The following is a 23363-nucleotide window of genomic DNA, read 5'->3' as shown; positions in this document are numbered from 1 at the left end:
TTCGGGACAGGCCGAAAAGGTTTGGGGCGGGGATTTGGCTTGAGCAACGCCTGGATGGCAAATGGGCGAAGAGCGGGCAGGCCTGGGTGACGTCACAGAGGGGGGCATCGACCAAGGCATTAAAAGGGGCCCTGGATAGCAAGTAGAGTAAGACTGGAGTTCATGCCAAGACTGGAGTGCTCCGTGTTGGACTTGCGGTGCCCGCACAAGCCATAATTGGGTATTCCACATGTCGTCAAAACTCTCTGATCTTTCTTCTGTGGTGTGTCTGAGGCCTGAAGAAAGATGAAGATCTGCCATCCATACAAAACCCCGGGGTGCAGAGATAACTGATTGTAAATAGAACTTCATATAAAATTGCATGAGTGGCTTTCATCTTCTTCCCCTCCCAATATTAAATGCACACCCACAAAGGAACTGTGTCTCCTGAATGATGCGTACTGCTGTCGATCGCTGGTTGATAATAGCTGCATTGGCTATAAAATCTTTTAACAGCATATTGGGTTTTTTGGCACTTAAAGCCCATGGTTAAAGTTCATCACCTCCCTGACGCAGCCACCACTCGGGTTTACATCTTGATTACGGCCCGGTGAGGTAGGGTGCCCGGATGCATCATTTAATTGGCCCCGGGCATTCAAAACTGAGCTCGGTATATTGGCGAGTATGCAAATCCAGAGCGTCCCTGTCATTTGACCAACATGATCCCCGCAACATTACCATTCTGGATTTGGAAGAGAACACCAAATACAACTGTTTGCAAGTACTGTCGGACCCCACTATTTTCTGGAGATAAATTCCTGTAAAATGCCACAAAAGGTGAATCCGTGAGTGAATAGCGGGGGGGGGGGGGGGGAATTGTTTCAATCGAAAAAAGAGGGATAGGTTCCCGGCATTTCGTGACCCACGAAAAATACCTCGAATGGCAAAGCCACGAATGCATTCAATGGAAAAAGTGGGATAGGTTCCTAGCAGTTCCTGATTCACAGGGGAAACTTTAAAACGTTTAAAATCTTTTCGACCGTGAATGCACATGATTAGTTTCATTAAAAATGCTTACAAATAAATAAAAACAACACAACAACAGATACTGTTTCCAATGTTTATTGAAGGAATGTGATTAGAAGTTCGCTAACAGTGACTAAACAACCATACCGTAAAAGAAAAAAAATAATAAAAATTAAAAAAAATAAAACAGCATTGAAAATACATGTGATACTGATGCAACTTGGTTAAACTGATGCAACTGAAGAAAGATCAAGATCTACCATCCATAAAGCCTAAGTCACATTTGCTCTACGGCTAGGCTACGGTAGCCGTACCCCCCCTGAATTGACAGAAGCGTGCGGCGGCTGCAGAGTTTCTGAGGTGGCCTCAGGGTGGCCCTACGCCGTATGGCTATCTTTTACAGGCCGTAGGGGTCGCCGTGGAACTATAGCGCGGAGTTATAACTTTTTTCATTTCTACGTTGGCCGTAGCAAAACGGCACGCCAAGCTGTGACGTAGATGTGTTCCACGTCGACCGTACATAGGGCGTACGGTGGGCTTGAGTTATTCGTGCGGCTGCCGTAGGCTATCAATGAAAAATGAATTTTGCCAACCCCCAAAAAATTACGGCGGCCGCACTATTTCTACAGTCGCCGTAGGGTAGTCCTAAGGCGTCCGTGTTCAACGTACGGTGGACTTGCGGTCTGTGTGACTACCTGCGGGCAATGCAGGGTCGACGCACGGTTCCCCGACGCCCGCCGTGCGTCCTACGTACGGCCTCTGTGGCAGTCTGCGTCGACCGTGTGTCCACCGTGCGCTACCGCTCGAGATCGGAGTATAGGTGTTTGCCTATACTCTGAACTGGTATATTCAGTTATGTATATCATAGTTATAGTATATTCAGTTATATATACAGGTATATTCCGAACTGTTATATTTTTATTTCAGTAAAAAAAGAACTGGTATATATACCCACTCGTTACCGTCCGTTTGGCCGCACGTTCGCCTTAGGGCCCCCCTGCGGTCGCCTTGCGGGCACCTTGAGGCTACCTTGCGTCTGCCTTGAAAATTCTATGGCCGCCGCAGGGATGCCCTAAGGTCACCGTGCAACATCAAATCAAAGACCGTACGGCACCCCCACGTTTTCGGTCTCCACAATTTCTAAATACACCGTGCGGCTCCCGAAAAATAAAAACATGTGACTGCTACATTGTGAGACAGTGGAAATACTGCGGCCGCCCTATAATTGCTAGTGGACGTAGATTTTGTAGACCCCACGGCCGCCGTGCAAAATGTGACTTAGGCCTAAGAAACCCCAGGGTGCATAGATAACTGATTGTAAATAGAACTTCATATAAAATTGCATGAGTGGCGTTCAGGGACAATAAAAAAATGGAAGGAAGAGGATTGACAGTTTTGAAATGTGGTGTTGGAGACTAATGTTAAAAATTCCATGGACTGCAAGAACAACAAAGACATCAGTGTTTGAACATATTAGACGACTATGCACATGAGAAGGACTGTGATACACCATAAACTGCCATACAGTGCACACACACATCAAGCATGCAGAAAATGAAAAAAGTCTGGAGAAGTCAACCATGCTGGGTATGGTTGAAGGAAGAAGAGGCAATCCTTGTATTTGCTGGATAGATGGGGTAAACCATACCAGTCTGCATGTGATACACGACTTGACAGAACAAGTACACGACTCTCGTACACAAATACACGACAGAACAAGTACACGAATACACGACTCTCGGCGGTACTGTTTCAAATTTTTATTTGCACAAACACACTGAGGATGATGATAGAGATGATGAATATGATGATTGAAAATCTAGTGAACTCAGTGGAGTCGTCTGAAGCATGCAGGTTCAGGAAATGGTACAGCATCATGGGCTTCGTTAAACAATCCTCTTGTGCATTTGTGCAGAGGAGAAGAGATGAGCTCAGGATGGTGCCGGCTCGTCGCCTCCTGTCCCAGGGTTGCTCAGCCCTGGTCTGTTGGCCTCCCTCCTCTTTCCCTCCTCCACACCAAAACACATTTCAGGTGCTGACCACTACAGCGCAGAGGTGGCAGACTGAAGCTCTAGATCACAGGAGTGGACGTCCATAACAGATTGGGATGGCAAAACCATCCATTGGTTCACATCTGGACCACTGCGATGAATGCCAACCCAGCATCCAGATCCAGTCCACCGGATATTTGCAACTGGCATGGCGGGCCAGACCATCTATTCATATTAGTGCAGGGCACAGTACCCACTGAGATTGCCGGGCTGGCAGCATCGAGCATGCAACGACCCAGCAGTTAACCACATACGGCTGGGCCAAGCCAGGTCAGGAGTCTGAGGTTGCCGGCGTAATACCAGACGCCGACCCCAAAAGGCTCCCCTGAGAATCTTGGTCCTTTGCAGCCTTGAATCCCAATGCTGTCCCCTCGTGATTCGAGATAAAAGTTCACGTTGGCATTTTTTTCCAAAACACGCCTGTCATCAGCATTTCAGCACCTGCTTTGGCAGGTATCCTTTCTCCTTGATGAGTTGAGCAAGTGGAGCAGGGAATGTTTTGGCCGCCTCGTGGTACGCGGAGGCACACTCGCCTGTTAGTTTGACGTTGCAGAGACTGTAGCGCTTCTTGAAGTGGCCAAATCATCCCCTGCTCGCTTGGAATGGACTGGGGCCGCTCGTACCAGCATCACTCGTACCCGCGCCAGCCAGATGGCGTACATATGAATCACTTTGCACGAACAAAAGGTCCACTTAAAGGCATGTTCTTCTGTGCATTATCCTCAATCCATATACTGAGGACTTTCTCCATCCTTTCTTTGAGGACAACCCAGATGTGGATGACCACTTTGATGCTCGGTGCAGTGCTCGCCACAACACTTTCTCGTTCTTCCATATTTAGCAAATGGTGGATTCGTTTACTCCATACAATCTGCCCACAGAGGCCACACTATCCTATTGACAGCCGGTCCAGCAGATCCACTTTGAGACTCAGGCTCATCACTTTCTTCTGCCTCTTGGCAGTCAACGCGTCTCCGGCAGTGGTCTTGCGCGCTTGGGAGCCATGTTTGATCAACAAGCAAATAAGCGGAACGAGAGGCAAAACCCCGGTCAAGGTTGTAGGATGAGAAGAATGATTTAGACCCATACAGTCCCCTTTTGTGTTTGCACAGAGGAGAAGAGATACCCAGTCCTTTGCAGCCTTCAATCCCAATTAGTAGTCAGAATCCGAAGAATTGGCCTTGAATCCGCTGCACATTAGTAGTCATACAGGAATTGTGGTTAGCTGCGGGAGGGAGTAGTCTGTCCATTGTTTGTGAGGAATGTTGGTGGATGCCAATGTTTTACTCAGCTGGGGGTAGATGTGGTGAAACATTTTAATCATGTGACTCATGGGAGGGGTGCGGGAGTGACATCATCAGCAGCCCGTAATAGATGCAGTGAAGCGTCCTTACAGCATGAATGGTGGTACAAGCCGCGCAGCTCGGTTTAGAGTGTGAATGGTGGGCCATGTCACGCAACTCTGTTACAGCGTGCCTGGTGGAAGATATGTTTTAGAACTGTGCTATGTGTGCGGCTCGTGGAAGATGTGTTTTTGCATACAGTACTATACTGTACTGTACAGTATGTATTGTCGTGTCCAAGTCAGTCAACACCGACGCTGGATGGATGAGCCGAACTGGAAGTTTACTCCCTCAGACGATGTTCCGAATTAATGGAGGACAACGCGTGGCGCGTGAGTCGTGAGGAGAGACACGAGGAACCTAAAATCTTTTAAGACCATTGGGTTTATTTCCCATAACACAAACAACCAGGGGATGGTGGAATCGTGAGGAGACGACGCTGGGTTGGGAGGAAGGGAATGCAATTAATAAATAATTATGCACAATGAGACTAAAAACTATGGTGCCACACACCAGACTCAGTCACTGACGGAAAGGGGACAAAACTGGAGGACTCAGCGATGGCGGCAGCAGGGACAAGCAGGTGATGAAGAGGGACGAGGAAGACGATGGGCAGGACGATGAGGAGACAAAGCCACAAAGACACGTCGATGAACGGGCTACGGGCGATGATGAGACGAGGTAACAGGCAGACGAAATGGGTACAAGGCGATGAGAACAGGCAGGCAGGATGACCTCCTTCAAACTCAGACTCAATTCTCCTCACAATTTTTGTTTTCCACAGAACTGCACTGTCCTCTCTGCCATGCTCCTCAGACAAAAACTGCCCGATTAGGCTCATCCCTCTCCTCCCTCTGACCAATGTTGCACCCCTGAGGGAGGTGTCTATAAATCTGCCCCTGAATGCATTCAGTGTTGCGGGGCCGGGTATCGGCAATGAGCACGACCGCTAGATGGAGCTGCAGAGCCGACTCCACCGAACACCCGGAATCTAGATCGTACCTTTCGGAAAACCCCGACAAGTACGGGTCCCTTACCGGACTGTGAATCGTCAATAATTACACCACGTGGTACAGGGTTATTTGCCAATCTTCAAAATACCTAGAAATCCACGTGGCGAGTTACCGAGTATCCACACCCTCGACGGCCCTCGTACGAGTCGAGCAGTTAGCATGCCCAACCGGTGCGCAACCCGAGCGGACGGTTGCCGAAGTTCCGTCGTTCCAATCGTACATTGACCGTGGCAACAGCCTTTATAATTCACCAACACGTGTCAGGCGAAGCCAATGGAGGAAACACAGCAATGAACTGATACATTTAACAAATGTATTTATTTATAATGGGGCAGGGGGTCACGCAAGAAGGCAGAGTTAACCGAATATAGAAGGAATAGCAATTTATGCACAAGCACTTATGCAGTATTACTTAATAGACTGGCGCCACAAACACACACACACACACACGTACACCCAAGACCTGGTGGCCACAGCCTTTATTGACGCCTCCAGCTCTCTGAGGGAAAGGTGAGCTGAAAACTAGATCCTGCCTCGGACCTGTCCACCTCATGTGGTCTTCGAGCTGGCGGAACTCGGACCTTTCTCGTGTGAGGCGAATGCGACAACCACCTGTGTCAGGCAAACACAATCTCCACTCGTGTCAACCACTTCTCTCTCCTTGTTCACCGACAGAGACACGGCGCGCAACCCTTGCAGTTCTTGTGGAGGAAGGATCTCTCAAGCTCTCCTTTCTGGTCCGATCGCGCCGCAAGCTTATTCACCCTGTCTCGGGGGTGGGGGGGACGCCTCCGCCCTCCCTGCTCTCCCTCACTGGACGGTTTTGGCGCGCAGAATCGCTCGTCGCCCTGTCCCTGGCCAAAACGAGCGGCAAGTCCATTGATTGGCCCGGGGGCGTGGTGACGTCATGCGGACCGCCTTTCTCACCGTCTTGGGGTCTGATTGGCTGAGCGGGTTGCACCTCACTCGTAGCACGCTGATTGGTCGAGGGCCGCGGTGAGGCTCCTCCTTGAACTCCGCCCACCATGGTGTCGGCCAGAGCGAGGTGAAGGTGAGTTGTTGTAGTTATTGAGGATTTAAAAATAAAAGAAAATACTGACTATCAAAGTAACTTCGCAGCGCATGTACATTTAATTACCCATTAAAGGAGGGACGGGGACCCTAACTAAAAAACACATAGTTACCGATATAACTGTTCTATAGGACCTGTATGTTGAATGCTCACGGCTTCCAGATTCGCAACAATAGCTTCGCCCCTGTCTTTTGCAAGTGTCCTGGGGCCCCCAGTCGAGGTTTACATTGAGGTTTTACACACAATTTCCTTAACCATAATCTCTGACGAATTATTAGCATGCACCATCCTCTATATGGTGCACATTCAAGGACAATTCTTAAGCCGTTTCCCTACTTATACGTCGGGATGGCTAACTACTCGTGCATGGATCATGCTAATCTATACATTCCTATCTGCTCTCTGGTGATATCCAACTCTCCCTCCCCTAACCTTCCCACAAATGTAACAGTAAATACAGCTCACTTATGGCATCGTTGGTGGGAGATATGTTTAATAACTGTTATGTGCCCAGCTCGTGGAAGATATACTTTTTGTGTATAGTACTATACTGGACTGTACTGTATATACAGCTCATTTGTAGCGTGGCAAGTGAAAAATATGTTCACCTCCACCACTGGAGGTGGATGGAAGTTGTTTTCACCCATGTCTATCTGTCTGTTTGTTTGTGAACAAGATATCTCAAAAAGTTGTGGACGGAATCAGACGAAATTTGGTGGAGAGCTTGAATATATGACAGATGAAATGATTAGATTTTGGTGAAGATCTGAATCAGGATCCGGATCTGAGAATTTTTAAAGTGATTTTTCACCATTGAGTGATGGGGCGAAAACAATATACAGCATGATATTTCAAATTTGTGGCCGGATTCGGACAAAACTTGGTGGATGAGTTGGTTAGGTGACAAGAACCAGCAGATTAAATTTTAGTTCAGGTCCGAATCTCGATCCAGCCTATCAGTGGGATACAAAACGTAAACTAATCAGCCTGGCAGAGGTAATGTGCTCTTATGAGTGCCATTCTAGTTTACAACTGTGTCATGTGCACGGCTCGTGGAATTTTTATTTGATTTTATTATCTTTTATTTTATTTTATTTTATTTTTTTCGCCCGCAAAAAACCGTGAATATGTGAAGCACAGGACTGCAAATGTGGAAGCAGATCACAATTTATAAAACAAATGCAAATAGTGGGGTCTGACACTATATAAACTGTCATTTGGAATGCAAAGCTGACATCTGCTGCGGTTTGGCCCACTTTGGTCAAACGATGAGAAAGACAAACAGAAGAAAGTGGCAATGTTTTCTATTCTTTAGCACAAGACCAGAAATGAGAACTTTTGCTTATGGAACATAATTTAGGAGATATTGCATCATTAAGCACCACACACTGCGGGGGAAAAATTCCACAAGCAACCGGGGCAAAATACTCGCCAACTGTCACAAGGATCAGAAGCTTCTTCCCCCCCTCCCCCCTTTTCAACCATGACATTAAAGGTACCCTAGTTATCTTCCTATGAGCTGGCAGGATGGCCTAGATGTATGCATACTTGCCTCTGAGCAGTTTAATCGCATGTTGATCTTGACCCAGCGATAAACTGTCATCCTGATGTTTCGCAGGCAGCGAGATTCATCAACACGAGTGCTATCCCTTGGATTAATGTTAAAATGGGCGTTCACCCAGCAGCATTAGTTGGTGGCGGTGAAAGATCCCACAGTGTCCTGAGCGAAGAGTTGGCAAATTATCGCCAGCACCAGAGCCAAAATTACAAATTCCTGCTCTAACCTACAAGTTGCACTGCATCAGCTGCATACCCATGCCCCCAGCAATGAAGCAATCCAGCAGTCATGTGCTGCATTCAAAATGAATGAATGAGTTACCTTTCTACTTGATTTATAAAATAGCTGTTGAGACAAATAGTCCACAGAACAAATCCAGTCAGCTCAACAAGTCTCATGTACATCAGTGAAGACACAAATCCATCCAGCCATCCTCTCCCACCCCACCTCTAATGCCCTCATGCCCCCAACCCGGGTTAGCTGGTTCATACTGATCAGGAATGTAATAATGTTCTTGTGCTTGTTACACCGGAGTACAACTACCTGATATAGGTCTGCTTTCTGCAGTCTGTGGAAAGCTGGGGGTTCATTTATACCAGGCCCATGCTTAGGGAGGAGCTAAATGACACAGGGCAGAAGGTTTACTAACTACCAAAGGTGTGGGACGACTGTGCCCCTATATCAGTACACTGGTCCTCATTTCGGCCGACCTCGGAAGAATGACAGGCTGAGTCAACCCCACCTGGTGTTTATTCAGCGGTCAACAGGACTCAAACTCAGCACCCTAAAATCCCAAGCGAGCCACCCTCACGGCGAAGCCAACACCAGGCTTATAAAAAGGGGAAGGGGGTGGGGACACACCAACAGCAGGGTTGAGGGACAAAATGAAGGAAAACTTGAAAAAAAGGGATGTGGGGAAGAATGAGAGCAAGGGGAAGGGGACAAGGACACAGATGGTGAACAAACTGGATCCAGCCGCAAACTCTCAATTAGAGAAGTGGAAGGAAAAACTGGAAACCCCAAAAGAGGTGGGATTGGGGAATGTTAATGGGGAAGAAAAGATCATGGCTCCACCTGATATAATGGTGAAAAGCTGTTTTGAAGCCTTGGAGGGCAGGTTTGAGAATCAAGAGACTGAGGAAAGTGATTCCACAGGCATTGAGGAATGGGGGGGGGGGTGCTTGTGAATGGAAATATTACTGACTGAGCAATTCAAGTTATTAAACAAGATGATCTCAGGTGCTCGACCATGTCCTGAAATGTGTGAACCAACACTAAGCCAGCTGGCATCTCCAAAACACCTTGGTGGCATCTGTACTTGCTCCTCTGTTTTCATCCCCACTCCCCCACCCCATCCCCTCACAACCACTCCCCAAATTAATTTAAGTTCATAAACAGTTAGATTTAGTTGATGTGGTATTGATGGACCAAATGGCCACCTCCTAAATCAAAGTTAGTTGTGTATTATTTTCCCCACAACATCTGCAAGACAATTGATAAATTTAAGTCTCAGAAGAGACGTTCAATCAGATCATCACAGTGAGGGGAGGGGGGGTGGGGGAGGAGAGTGGTTGTGCAGTGGTGATGAAGCCAAGTAGACAGAAATTGATTCAAAGATTGGCCATTTCTCTTCTCCATCCTTGGTGCTGATGTGGCATTGGGCCAATAAGGCCCTTTCATGTTGCAGACATCTGTCCATGAGTGAAGGCAGCACATGATGTGTCATTTACCCAGATGGAGATGTCAAACAAAGTGAGAGTGTGCGTTTGCAAAGTAGTTTCCCAACTGCTTTTATTAAAAAAAAAAACCCTTTGGCTGGTCGCGTTACGTCATGATCAGAATGAATGGTGGCAATGAGCATGACAGGACTCAAGCCTGTGACATCACAACAGCCAAACAGTGAATTTTCGTCCGAATATTCCATCACGGTGGGGGGGGGGGGCAGAAATAATAGCATGCATGCTATTATAAAATTACATTATATATTATGTATGTGTACTGCAGTATGTACGATAGTGTTCATGCCATTCATTCACCACCTTCCTCACATTTAGTACCATGTAGAATGATAGCACGTGTTAGCTCGCAAACTGGCTGGCTCCATTATGACTATTGGTTTATTAGAACACCTGATAAATAGCAAGCAGTTATTACGAAGGTTATTAGACTTTAAGGAGAGAGTTTATTCGTCTGTCTCTTGTGCAATGTATAATTTTTGCTACAAAAGTGAAAACTCTTTCTCTATTGAGAACAGCCTGTGGCTGCTGGTTGCATCATTGGTTGGGACATGGCTATGCCGCTGATGCAGTGTCCCCTGACCAGTACATTGGTACTCATTTTGCCGACCTCGGAAGGATGACAGGCTGAGTCAACCTCCTGGTGTATTAATTCAGCGGCCAACGGGGCTTGAACTCAGGACCCTCGGATCCCAAGCCGCCACCCGAACCACGAAGCCAACACCAGGCAAGTGAAAACTGAAATTCAGATATTTTACACTTGCTAAATAGTAAACATCCATGTTTTCAAGCACACTGCACTTTTGACCCACACCATGCAACCCAATTGATGTATGGCATGCCAAGAAAAATTATCACACATCTGGTAACAATGGTCGGCAGACTTTACGTAATTTTGTATTCCAACATGAGGCACACCTGTCTTTATTTAAAAGCAGTTTTCTGTTGGCATGACTGTTGCACCGTATGTAATATTACACCATTAACCACACCCATTTAGGTAAGACAGGCACACATGACCACAGCCCCACTCCATAATTTTGATTGGCAGGCATGATCGCACCTACCCTCCTCTCCCTCCCTTCCTATTTCGATGCATAGAGATGCAAGTTTGCTTACTATATATTTTTATTTACAATGTCAAGGCTCATAAAAGAGCAAACACACAAAATGTATAAAAAGGGGAGCAGGCGAGAAGTAGGATGGGAGAGGGAAGCAAAAAATAGTGGGGAATAGACACATGAGGAGATCTGTGGAAGGGAGAGGGATGGGGCAGGGTACACGGGGTAAACAAGATGGACACTACAGGGAGTTTCAGGAAGGAAAGCAAGGAATTTGAAGGAGGTGCGTTTGGGGTGGATTGACTGGGTAGAAAAGATCGAGGTTTTGGATGGGGGAAGATAAGAGATGGTGGTGAACAGCTATTTTGAAGACCTGGAGGGAAGAGTGGGATTGAAGAGTGCATGGGAGTTTGTTCCAAAGGTGTAAAAAAAAAAAAGAGGAATGAAAGGATGAAGGTGAGCAGTGATTCTTGATTTTGTTAGTTTAACCAGAAGGGGGTTGCTGGCAGACCTTGAGTGCCCTGCGGAAAGATGTGGGGACATATAGCAGACAGAGCGGGGGGGACGGAGAGGAGATGGAAGAAGACAGAGAGACCACCAACCTGCCTGCAGTGAGAGAGTGAGAGATCCGAAGTCTCAGTCTCATCGTGTGAGATACCAATGATCGTAAATGCTTGGTTTCCACAGCATGAAGCCGAGAAAGGTGAGAGGCGGGAGCACCAGCCCAAAGGGGAGAGCAGTACTTCATCACGCTGCAGATGAAAGTTATGCATGTGGTCAGGAGCTCAGGTATGCCAAGGAAGGATATGCACGACGGAGGATGCCCAATCGGCGACTGGCCATCTTGGAGATGTGGCATTCCCAGGAAAGATCATGGCAGATAGTGAGGCCCAAAACTTTGAATGAAAGGACTTCTTCAAGAGGATTTCTGAGAAAGTAGATGAGGGCGGGGGGGGGGGTTCCAGACAGTCCTTTCGGAGAGACAAAGTGAGAGTGTGAGATTTGTCAGGATTGAAAGACATGTTCCACGTGTTGGACCAGCTTGTGATTTTACCCAGATCTGCAGAGAGTGAAGAGGCTGCTGCTTGCTGATCTGGGGATGATAGATGGCACGGCAAAGGGGTGGAGTCATCAGCAAAGAGATGAAGAGGATTTTCCAGAGAGTTGGAGAGATCATTGATGAAAACAAGAAAAAGAACAGGGCCCAGAACGCTGCCTTGAGGAACTACAGCCTGAACAGGAAGAGGGGATGAAAGAACTCCATTTCGGGCTACACGGTGACTGCGACAGGAGAGGAAGTCGGCAAGCCAAGAGTGGAGATGGCCTTGGATACCATTGGAAGAGACTTTGGTGAGTAGGTCGGGGTGCTAGACCATATCAAAAGCACACTATATGTCAAGGAAGATGGCTCTGATCTCATGTCTGGCATTGAGGACCTCCATCCATTGTTTGGAGAGCAGGAGCAGCAAGTCTCGAGTAGACTGACCTGGTCTGAATCTAAATTGATGATCGGAAATCAGGCCATTGGAAAAGAGGAAGGACTTCATGTCAGAAGCGATGATTCCATAACCTTGCTGATGATTGGGAGAAGGCTGTTTGGTCTGTAGTTGTAGGGATCTGTTTTTGAACCTTTTTTGTGCAGAGTGGTAATGTTTGTTGATTTCCAAGCAGATGGCAGATAATCTTGAGCAAATGAGAGTGTGAATAGAACAGAAAGAGGGTGAGCAAGAGCAGCAGAGCATGTTTTAGGACACGTGGGCTGATGCCGTCTGGACCGGTTGCAGAATCAGAGTCGAGGTTTGACAGAAAGCTCTCCACCTTGTCAGAAGAAAAGGACACAGAGTCCAGGAACAGCTGGGTGCAACTGGGTAAGGTGGGTACAGAAAGAGATGGGTTTGGGACACAAGTTTTAGAAGCAAACATGGAGTTTAGGCATTCAGCCTTTTCACATGCAGTGTCAGCTGTGTGGCCATTTGAGGAAAGGGAGGGGATGGAGGAGGAACTTACACCAGAAACAGACAACTACATGCCACCAGGATTTGGAGGAGGGAGATAGGTTTGAGAGTTCAAACTTGAGATTACAAAAATGTTGCTTGCTGGCTCTCCTCAGGGTAGACACACACTTGTTGAGAAGCTTTGTGGAAGGAACTGAGATTGCCTTCAGTTGGATTTGTCTTCCATGAGGCGAAGGCAAGTCGTTTCAAGCCAATTGCCTCGCCACAAGCTTCAGTGTACCGTGGGCGGGAGGAAGGGTAGGGCAACTGAAGATGAGATTGGATAAGCCTGTTCATGAGAGAGAGCAAATATCTTTGAAGGAATTCTCAGGATGAGTTGATGTTGGAGAAAAAAAGTGATCGGAGACCAGTCGAGAAGTTTGATGGCTGCTTGAAGTCCCTGCCAGTCGGCCTGAGTGAAATGCTCGACTTGATGGAGCTGAGGTGATTCTCTAATAACAGCCAGAGAGATGTCTACATTGACAAGCATGTGGTCAGATGAACCGATTGGAACGGAGGAAGAACCAGATATTTTCTGGGAAATTTGTCAAAATCAGATTCAAAAGAAATGGAGTACTATTGGATGAGATTTGGGTCAGGAGTTGACAGATTGTGTCAGTCTCAATGAGTCTCAGAAGTAATTGCTGAAGAGCCAGGGCAGGTGAGAGAGGTACCCACACCCAGCCAACTGGTATGATGGCAATTGAAGTCACCACATATAAGGAAGAGAGAGTTGGGATGAGAGGATAAAAGTTGGTCCATGTTTTTGGTGAACGAAGTGTAAACGGAGTCATCATTGTTTGGTGGATGGTACAACATACACATAAACACGAGGTGGGAGTGGAGGTGAAGCTGTCGCGAGGTATTCCTGGGGGTGTGGAGGAGTGAGGGCAGTGCATGGAGAGTGAGGAATCAAGTTTTTGATGATGAGAGCAATTCTGCCACCAGGATGAGGATCAGGTCTGTCATACTGGAGGAGGGGAGTAACTCGGGAGAGATACTCGGGAATCAGAGAAGTCTTGAAGGAGGAAAGTTTATGTTAAACATATTGCTACGAATTTGGAAGCCTTGTGCACACAGACAGACAGCCGTCCCCCTATAGCTCAGTTATATCGGTAAGTGTGCGTTTCTAGTTCGGGTCCCGTCCCTTGTTTAATGGGTAATTAAATGTTCATGCGCTGCGGAGTTATTTTGATAGTTATGGTTTTCTTTTACATTTTTACACCCCTTATAACAACAACATGCCTTCACCTCGCTTCCTACACTGACGCCATTGCCTACGTGCGTTTGACCACGTACGTAGGCGGAGATTTCCATCACATCAGATCGAGACTCCGCCCAGGAAGGCAGGGGCGTGCCCCTTGTCCAATATTGCCACAGAGTTCGACTTTCCCACGACACGCCGGCCAATGGGCGGCGAGTGGATCGCCTGAGCCGGCCCGGCCAATCGGGAGGCCGCCTCGAGTCACCTGAGAACCGACCGTCCAATCGGAGGCGAGTGGACTGGCCCAAGAAGACGAGGAGGGAACAGAGAACAAATAATCGGTGCCCCGTCTTCTCGAGCGAGTGTTCTGGTTCGCTTGACATCTTGAGCACGTGTTCTGGTTTGCTTGACATCTCGAGCGCGTGTTCTGGTTCGCTTGACATCTCGAGCACATGTTCTGGTTCGCTTGACATCTCGAGCGTCTGTTCTGGTTCGCTTGGCATCTCGTCACTGGCTTGGGTCTCGCCGCATGCTGGAGCCTGGCGCTGCCTCCGTACCCGGTGTTTGCAGCGGCATCGAGCTGCGGGTTCAAGTCCCGCCGAATCGGATCGACAAGGGCCGCACGAGGCGGGAAGGTCCATTTTCTTTTTGGGGTATTTGTGTGTGCGCGTGTGTATCTGGGGCCCTGTCTGTAAGTAGGAACTGTTCAAGTGCTCTTTGCTGTACATACTTGCATTTCTCTTTGTTGTGATAAACCTGCCCTTATGTGCTTCCCTCCTTCCCCACCTACTGTTAATAAATACCCCATTTGTTGAATGTTTCAGCTCGTCCTCGTCCTTTCCTTTATTGGTTTAGCAAGGTGCGTGTTGGAGAATTAAAAAGGCTGTTGCTGCTGTAGATGTAGATGTACATTTGGACCGACGGATCTCGGTAACCATCCGTTCGGGTTACGCACGGTTCGAGCACAGAAACTGCTCGTCCCGTTCGAGCTCCGTCGAGGGTGTGACGACTCGGTAGCTCGCCACGTGGGTCTCTAGGTATTTTGAAGTTTGGCAAATAACCCTGTCCCACGTGGTGGAATTATTGACGATTCATGGTCCGGTAAGGGACCCGTACCCTCAGAGTTTTCCGAAAGGTACGATCTAGATTCCAGGTGTTCGGTAGAGTAGACCCTACTGCTCCACCTAGTGGTCATGCTCGCAGCTGACGCCTGGCTCCGCAACAATATTATATCTGGTTTGTCAGTGGTAACTGGTATGGGAAAATCTGTCAGGTTTGAGCGAAGGTCCTGGATGTTTGAAGTCCACACTGTTAAGGAAGAGGGAGTGAGGAGGAGGGTCGGACAAGGGAGGAGGGGGGCAGGGAGAGAGAGTTATTGAAATAGTGTGGGGGATTGCAGAAGAGCTTGGGGAGAGGGCCGGATGAGGAGGAGAAAAGGCTCAGTGGTGATGGGTTGAGTTACAGTGGGGAGTAATAAGAGAGGGGGCAGAGGGCAGTTGAAGATTGGAGGAGGTGGAGAAAGGAGATGGGAGAGAGAGGTGGGGTAATGACGCAGCTTTGCAGATGTGAGTGGGGGCAACTTTGAGAAGAGGGGCGTGTGGTGGGGGGGGAGAGGTTGGAGGGAGAAAGATGAGAGGGGAGCATTGAGGGAGAAGAGTGAGGGAGGAGTTTTTGAGAAAGATTATAGGAAAGCTTGGAGGGGAAAGAGTGTGATGGTTGCTTTGAGAGGGAAGGGTGAGAGGGAAGCTTTGAGAGAGGGGGAGATAATGAAAGCAGGCATGGCCAAGGTGCAGAAGGGCGATGGGAGAGGTGGGGAGAGGGGAAGGATGAGACTTGGTAGTGTTGTGGTGAAGAAGGGAGCAGGCCGCGGGAGGTACAAGATTTGAGGGGTTGGGAAGAGCGGGAGGTGTGATGAGAGGAAAGAAGGTGTGATGTTTGTGGTGTTGAGAAGTGTACTGATTGAGAGAGTGAGATATGTTTGGTTCGAATGGAAACCACAGATGTTAGAACACCACACACTTTGGGAAAACAGAGGAGGAGCTAATACTGAATCAGAAGACAGTGAAGAGGTACAAAGAGTGGAGGTTGGATGAGGGGCAATATGGGAGGGGTAAGGATGGGGTATAATAGGTGAGGGGTAAGGAAGAGGTAGATTTAAGGAGGTGGGGTGAATTGGCACTGAAGTTGGAAAAAAGGGATAATTGATGGAACACGAACATGAACATGCATTGCAAAGTGGGATTTAATTTTTTTTTCAGTCAGAGATACGATTAAAGACATTAAGTGAAGGATGCCATGAAGGATACCCAAGAGAATGGAGAAAAGAAACGTTGGAACAGTGGGACGTTATAGACACGGGAGGAAAGAAGGGTTGAAAAGAACTCAGGTTTTTGAAGAAGAATCAGAGGAGTGCCGGTGTGCGGGCCGAATTGTGACGCAATAATTGAAGTAAATAATTTTGAAGTGAATAATTTTGAGGAATTCTTTAAGTTTTGGAAAATTTAAGTAGTCATGGACCTCCAACTATAAAATGCAGTAGATTTGTGTTGCGTATAAACCAAGTCCTGAACTTAAATCAATTCTGAGTTTGGCGCTCTGAAAATAACAAGAAGAATAAGAATTACAAAACGGCAATTTTGGGTCGGTCAATTATGCATTTTGAGGATTCTGTCAAAAAGTTTAATCAGTGTTATGAAATGCCTGGTGTTGGCATAATGGTTTGGGTGGTGGGCTTGGGATTCTAGCATCCTGAGTTCAATTCCACTCTTCTGTTGAATTAATACGAGGTGGGGCTAACTCTGCCTGTCATCCTTCAGAGGTCGGTAAAATAAGTGCCAGCTTGCTGGTATCCTGTGTCGGAGTGGCGACCCATCCAGGATTGTGCCCAACAGCCAAGGAGACTGCTGAAGCAACACCAACGCTCTGCACAAAGTATAGTCCCATTGGAATGGAATGGAATGTTATTAAATGTGAAATCATGCACAGCTGACTGTTCGGTACTTATAGGTTTATAAGTTGGTACTTTGGTTGTTTTTTTTAAGGATTTGTGTTGCATTAAACCTATGGAATGTCTGGGTCATTCCTACTTTGGAAGTCTGCCGACTTCCTGATAAAGTACAAGCACACAGAAACACCATTTTTTCATAGGTCTATTACTCACAAATCTGTTCACTGAACAGCAACGGTTATTCCAAAAGCATTCTCTTAACATTTGAAGGATGTTGTAAATTATATTAAATGAATAAGTCCATTTTTTTATCCCAAACCTCAAAATAGTTGTTTTGCGAAAGCAAGAACTTTTGGGTTTTTTTTCCAACTGAATTTTCCAACTGCCTGAATCATGAGCTGTGCTCTGTTCTTCATTGAGGTTTTGATCCTTTAAGCCCAAAACCTCTCCAAATGGTGGTTTCAGCATGTACACACACGCAAGCACACATGCATTCTCTGGGGTAGTCATGGGTGGAACACTCACCCGCACAAATCCAGCCGAGAGAAGGGAGAGTAGGAAGCCATCATCCGGCTCGGCGAACCTGAAATGACAAACACCTCAAAATTCAGAAAAAGCAAAATTAAAACATGAGTAAAACTGAGGATGGCTGAGGAGGAGGGCTTCAGAGTGGGTGGGTGAATGAGGAGATGGAAATTAAGCCTCTTCAGAAGAAAGCCAGCAAGACATTTGAGGGAAACGTGTCTGAAGAAGTCAGTTACACAATTACAGGAAAGAGAGAGAAAAAGAGAAAAAATACTGTGTGTGTGTGTATATATATATATATATATATATATATATATATATATATATATATATATATATATATATATATATATATATATATATATATATATATATATATATATATATATATATATATATATATATATATATATATAAATAATACTAGGGTGGTCCTTACTGGTACACCGAAACCAAAAAGAGGACTTTCTCAAGGTGCTTTTTCCTAAAATGGTTCGTATTGTTGCGAATTCGCGCCCGCCGGCGTGCGGACGGCCGCGTCACTCGAATCGCGGCACGTCGCCCACCGGACGGACAATTCTGTCGTGACCCTCTCAGAACAACGCCGGGAGCTAGTCACGGGTGGGGGTTTAACCCCACCACGACCATGCCAATTGCCCACCCGCGCAGATAGGGTTGCTTGCCAAATTCGATCGACCTAAGTACCAGCGCGGATGGTCGACCGGGCGATCGTACCACGCCACAGGCCGACTCCAGACACGAACCGCTTAAGCGGTCCGTTCCGTGCTACAGTGATAACCGAGCGGTGTTATCGTCGGCCTTGACGGTTCTGATTAATTACTGGGATGTTGCACCCACTACGAACCCCTTTCCGTGATGCAGGATGGAGGGTCAATAGAGAAAAGACAAAGCGAAACGGGCAAAGTTCAACAAGCAAGCATTTTATTCACATGCACACACAGACAAGCACGTAAGGCACGTATTTACAGCAATACACAATCGAAATGCACATAAAGCAATTAAAACAAAAGAAACGATGCAGAGCTACAACCGAATACGCGTACACACGGCAACACTTAAACAGTTCTACGTTACGAGACACGGTGCCACAAGATCCATACAAAAACCCCAAAGAAAAGAAAGAAAGAAGTCGCGACTTCCCTTTTGCTGGTGAGTCCCTCTCCAGCGACCGTCAGCGTGGTCGCACCCGGCCCCGACCTCTCTCGCGGCCGGCGAATCCTCTCCTGCACTCCCCGTCCGGACGCACAGGTCCACCTCGCAACGGGCGCCGCCGCATCTCCCGTCCATGCCTTCGTGACAGGGCCGCTCGCCAAGACGCGGGCACAGGAACTCTTCCTGAAGACCAACTCTCCACAAAAACCAACCGAACCACCAGCCAAGACGAAGAGGAAGAAAAAGCGCTCCGCGCCCGCCCGTGTCAGTCTTTTATCGCCGGGGCTCCGCCCTTCGCCCCGCCCCGTTCTCGGCTCCACCTTCCTTTGAGAGGGTTCCCGAAAAAGGGCGTTCCCTCCACCCCGCTCCGTCCGGGGGCTGAGGGAGTCAGTTTTTGGCTCGGAGCCAGGGAATTATTCCCCCAAAAAGAGGCCCCACCTTCACATGACCTCTGACCTTTGACCTGCATTGCTCTTCCTCCACTCCAAAGACCGGGGAAGTCAGACGGGAAAAACAGGTGGGAAAAGCCCACCGAGCATCCTTGTTGGTTTTTGTTTGTTCCTCCGCGGAGATCGTAACCGCACGGAGCCTGTTGAATGGAGAGTGGCGAAGATGTGGTAGCGTAGATGGTGGAGGTGGCGTGGTTGCAGTGTGGTTGGCGCTGTGATGGGGATGGCGTGGTTGTTGAAATGTTGTGTGTTTGAAATAAAAGATATAAAAAGAAAAACGACTGACTCAAAGCGTCGCAGCACGGATGAATCACATAAATTCCCTCTAGAGAATGGGTTAGGGCGAAACTACACATGTACCTATCAAGATATCTCACCTATGGGTCCTGAATGGTGGTTTGCGAATTTCCACAGCCGTAACAGTATTAATAAGAAAAGTATTGGTACCAAATATGGTTCATCTACGGCTTTATTAACCACTGTCACATAGGGTGTGAAAAATACAGTGTTCCAGTCTCTGAATCCATGAATTATAGCATTGTGGCTGTTCGACAGTTAAATGCAAAATGAAACAAGAATCCTTCCTGTTGAGTTGCTGCACTCCTTAAAATATTGCTTCTGCAGCGAAGAGGTTTATATTAACCTCAAAAAGATCACCAAGCTGAGATATAAACCCACAACTCTGTACAGTTAAGTCACAGTTTGACGTCATGGCACAAAACAACAGGGGTCGTGTGACAGTGGTAAAATCTGTTGAAATCAAATGAAACTTCACTCAATTTTTTTTCTTCCCAAGTAGAACCAAAAAATAAAAAAGCACATTTGAAAAGTTGAAGTTTGTATTTTAGGACCACCCGAATATATACACATATATGTATATTAAAAAAAATACATAAAAAACGAGAAAGAGAAAAACAAATAAATACACACACACACACACACACACACACACACACACACACACACACACACACACACACACACACACACACACACACACACACACACACACACACACACACACACACACACACACACACACACACACACGAGGTCAGTCTAAAAAGTAACAGGACTGAGCCTGCAGTGTGCTCAACTTGCACAACTTGAATGAACAGGTTGTGTCAGTCTTTCACAACATTCCAGCAATGTATATGATTGTTGATGGTTGACTGCGTTCATTGTGTGATTTTTGCAGGTCGTGCTTTACATGTTGTTGAGTCTGGGTCGTCGCGCTATCAGTCGTGAGCAGAGAGCCAATCTGAAGTTTCTTACCAAGCTTGACAAAACACCTTCCGAATGCTTCGCAATGCTGCAGCAAGTCCACGGGAAAGAAACAATGTCGCGTACATGTGCATTTGAATGGCACAAGAGGTTCAAAGAGGGATGGGAGGAGGTTGAAGACGATCCAGTCTGGAAGACCTTCAATGAGCAGAACGGCGGACAACATCGTGCGTGTGAAGCAGATGGTGTGTGCAGATCGTCGATTCATTGTGCGGATGATTGCTGAGGAACTTTCCATCAACAAGGACACTGTCTGGAGCATCATCACTGAAAATCTCGAAATGCGCAAGGTGTGCACAAAGATGGTCCCCAAGCTGTTGTCCAAGGACCATAAACAGCAGAGTCACTGTCTGTCAAGACATTATCGAGCGCCTTGAGGACGATCCAGACCTGCTCGGGAGAGTCGTTACTGGCAATGAATTGTGGATATTTGAATACGATCCCGAGACCAAACGGCAGAGTCGTCAGTGGAAAGGTCCGGCATCACCAAGACCAAAGAAAGCAAGGATGTCGAAGTCGAAGGTCAAGGTGATGCTCATCACGTTTTTTGACATCAAGGGCATCGTCCACTTCGAGTTTCTACCAAAGGGTCAAACAGTGAATCAATGCGTGTATAAGGAGATCCTCAGGCGCCTCATGAGATCAGTCCGGGACAAGAGGAGGGATCTGTGGGAGAACAACGCCTGGGTGCTCCACCATGATAATGCCCCTGCTCACAGTGTCCTGAGCATCCGACAGTTTCTTGCAGAGAGGAACGTGCCAACTCTGGAGCAACCCCCGTATTCGCCAGACTTCGCCCTTGTGATTTTTTTTCCAATTCCCCAAGCGTAGGGAGTGATCAAGGGGACCCGATTTCCTGATGTGGAGGCGATCAAAAGGGCCGTGACGACGGAGCTCCAGAGGATTCCAAAAGAGGCCTTCCGGGGGTGTATCAAAGTGTGGAAGAAGAGGATGGACAGGTGTGTGAGACTGGGGGGAAACTTTTGAAGGGGACAAGCTGTGATTTCAATATATTTTTTGGAATAAAATTTCTGTGGTCAGTCCCGTTATTTTTTAGATGGACCTCGTGTGTGTATGTATATATATATATATATATATATATATATATATATATATATATATATATATATATATATATATATATATATATATATATATATATATATATATATATATATATATATATATATACTGAAACGCAAAAGAAACTTACCACCTTTTAAACCTTCAAATATCAACAATAACACTGCGTGTAGTAAATGTGTGAACTTATTTGTGGACAATAGTGTCCTCACTGTCAGACAAAACGGTCAGGGATGGTCACTTAAACCTTCAATGGTCACTTCATAGCACAGCTGTTGAACAGCCGTTTTGACTGTCAGTGATTAGCCAAGGGGTATGGGATGATTTTAATGAGCTGCCAGTGATGTCTTGATATTGGCTTTAAAAAGGCCAATGCAAAATGGGCATTTCAATCGACATGCCACGATTGTCAAGGGATCAACGGCAGTGTGCCTTGGGCATACTGCAAGGCGGATTGAGCTACCGTGAGGTGGCACGTCGCCTTGGCTGTTCACACCAGACGATATCGGCCCTGGTGGACAGAGACACCCTCCACCACTCTGCAGATGACAGACCTCGATCAGGGAGGCCAAGAGTCACCACTGCAAGGCAGGACAGGCAGATGGTCCGAAGTCAGATGGCTTCAGACGTTGAGGACTGAGTGGGACAGAATCCAGCAGCAATCCATCCAAAGGCTGGTAGGCAGTATGTGCCGACGATGCACTGCCTGTATCCAAAACAATGGTGGCCACACACACTATTGAAAGGGGACTGACATTGCACTCTGTGCTGTTCTGTACTGCAGAACAAACTTACGAGATGGTGTATCTTGGTCAAAAACTTGACATGTCATCAATAAAATGCCAATGTTTCAATTCGCAATTGTTGGTTTGTTTTATTTTGAACTGTTACAATTTTATTACATTTCAAACAAGTGGTCAGTTTCTTTTGCGTTCCAGTAAACATACATATATATATATATATATATATATATATATATATATATATATACATATATACATATACATATATATACATATATATACATATATATACATATACATACATATATATACATATATATACATATATATACATATATATACATATACATATATATATATATATATATATATATATATATATATATATATATATATATATATATATATATATATATATGCATGCCTGGTGTTGGCTCAGTGGTTCGGGTGGCGGCTTGGGATCCAAGGGTCCTGAGTTCAAGCCTCGTTGCCTGCTGAATTACTTCACCAGGGGGCTGACTCAGCCTGCCATCCTTCTGAGGTCAGCAAAATGAGTCCCAGCTTGCTGGGGATGATCGAGTCATTCGAGAATCCTGCATCGGAGTGGCGACCCGTCCAGGATTGTGCGCAATAGCCAAGGAAACTGCTTTGGCAGCACTGATGCATCCTCTGTCCAGAGTATGGCTCCAATGCATGGAATGGATATACATATATATATATATATATATATATATATATATATATATATATATATATATATATATATATATATATATAGTTGCGAATTTGCGCCCGACAGCGTGCGAGCGGCCACGTAACTTGAATCGCGGCACGTCGCCCACCGGACGGACAATTCCGTCGTGACCCTCTCGGACTAACGCCGGGAACGAGTCACGGGTGGGCCTTTCGGCCTAACCACGATCGTGCCAATCGGCCCCCCGCATGGGATAGGGTTGCTCGCCAAATTCGACCTACCGAAGTACCCACACGGAGGGTAGACCGGGCGATCGCACCTCGCCGCAAGTCGACTTCGGACACGGGCCACTTTAAGCGACCCGTTCCGTACTATCGGGATAACCGAGTGGTGTTATCGTCAATCGATGGTTCCAATTAATTATTGGG

The 23363-nt window shown here is 46.7% G+C and overlaps 1 protein-coding gene across 4 annotated transcripts in view; it reads right to left on the bottom strand.

Moving 5' to 3' along the window:
• The window catches only part of LOC147021967 (high affinity cAMP-specific and IBMX-insensitive 3',5'-cyclic phosphodiesterase 8B-like), a 207075-nt gene that overhangs the window by 130751 nt on the left and 52961 nt on the right, over positions 1 to 23363 (bottom strand). For all 4 annotated transcript variants that reach the window (XM_085892462.1, XM_085892460.1, XM_085892461.1 and 1 more), the window contains one exon: positions 17510 to 17567. In XM_085892462.1, the coding sequence (XP_085748588.1) occupies positions 17510 to 17567 (58 nt within the window). The remainder of the gene's footprint in view (positions 1 to 17509; positions 17568 to 23363) is intronic.

This window comes from Eptatretus burgeri, chromosome 8, assembly GCF_056783735.1.
Source record: "Eptatretus burgeri isolate ZD-2024b chromosome 8, Ebu_testis_v1, whole genome shotgun sequence".
In the NCBI taxonomy this organism is placed as follows: Eukaryota; Metazoa; Chordata; class Myxini; order Myxiniformes; family Myxinidae; genus Eptatretus; species Eptatretus burgeri.
This window is presented reverse-complemented; position numbering and strand designations above follow the sequence as displayed.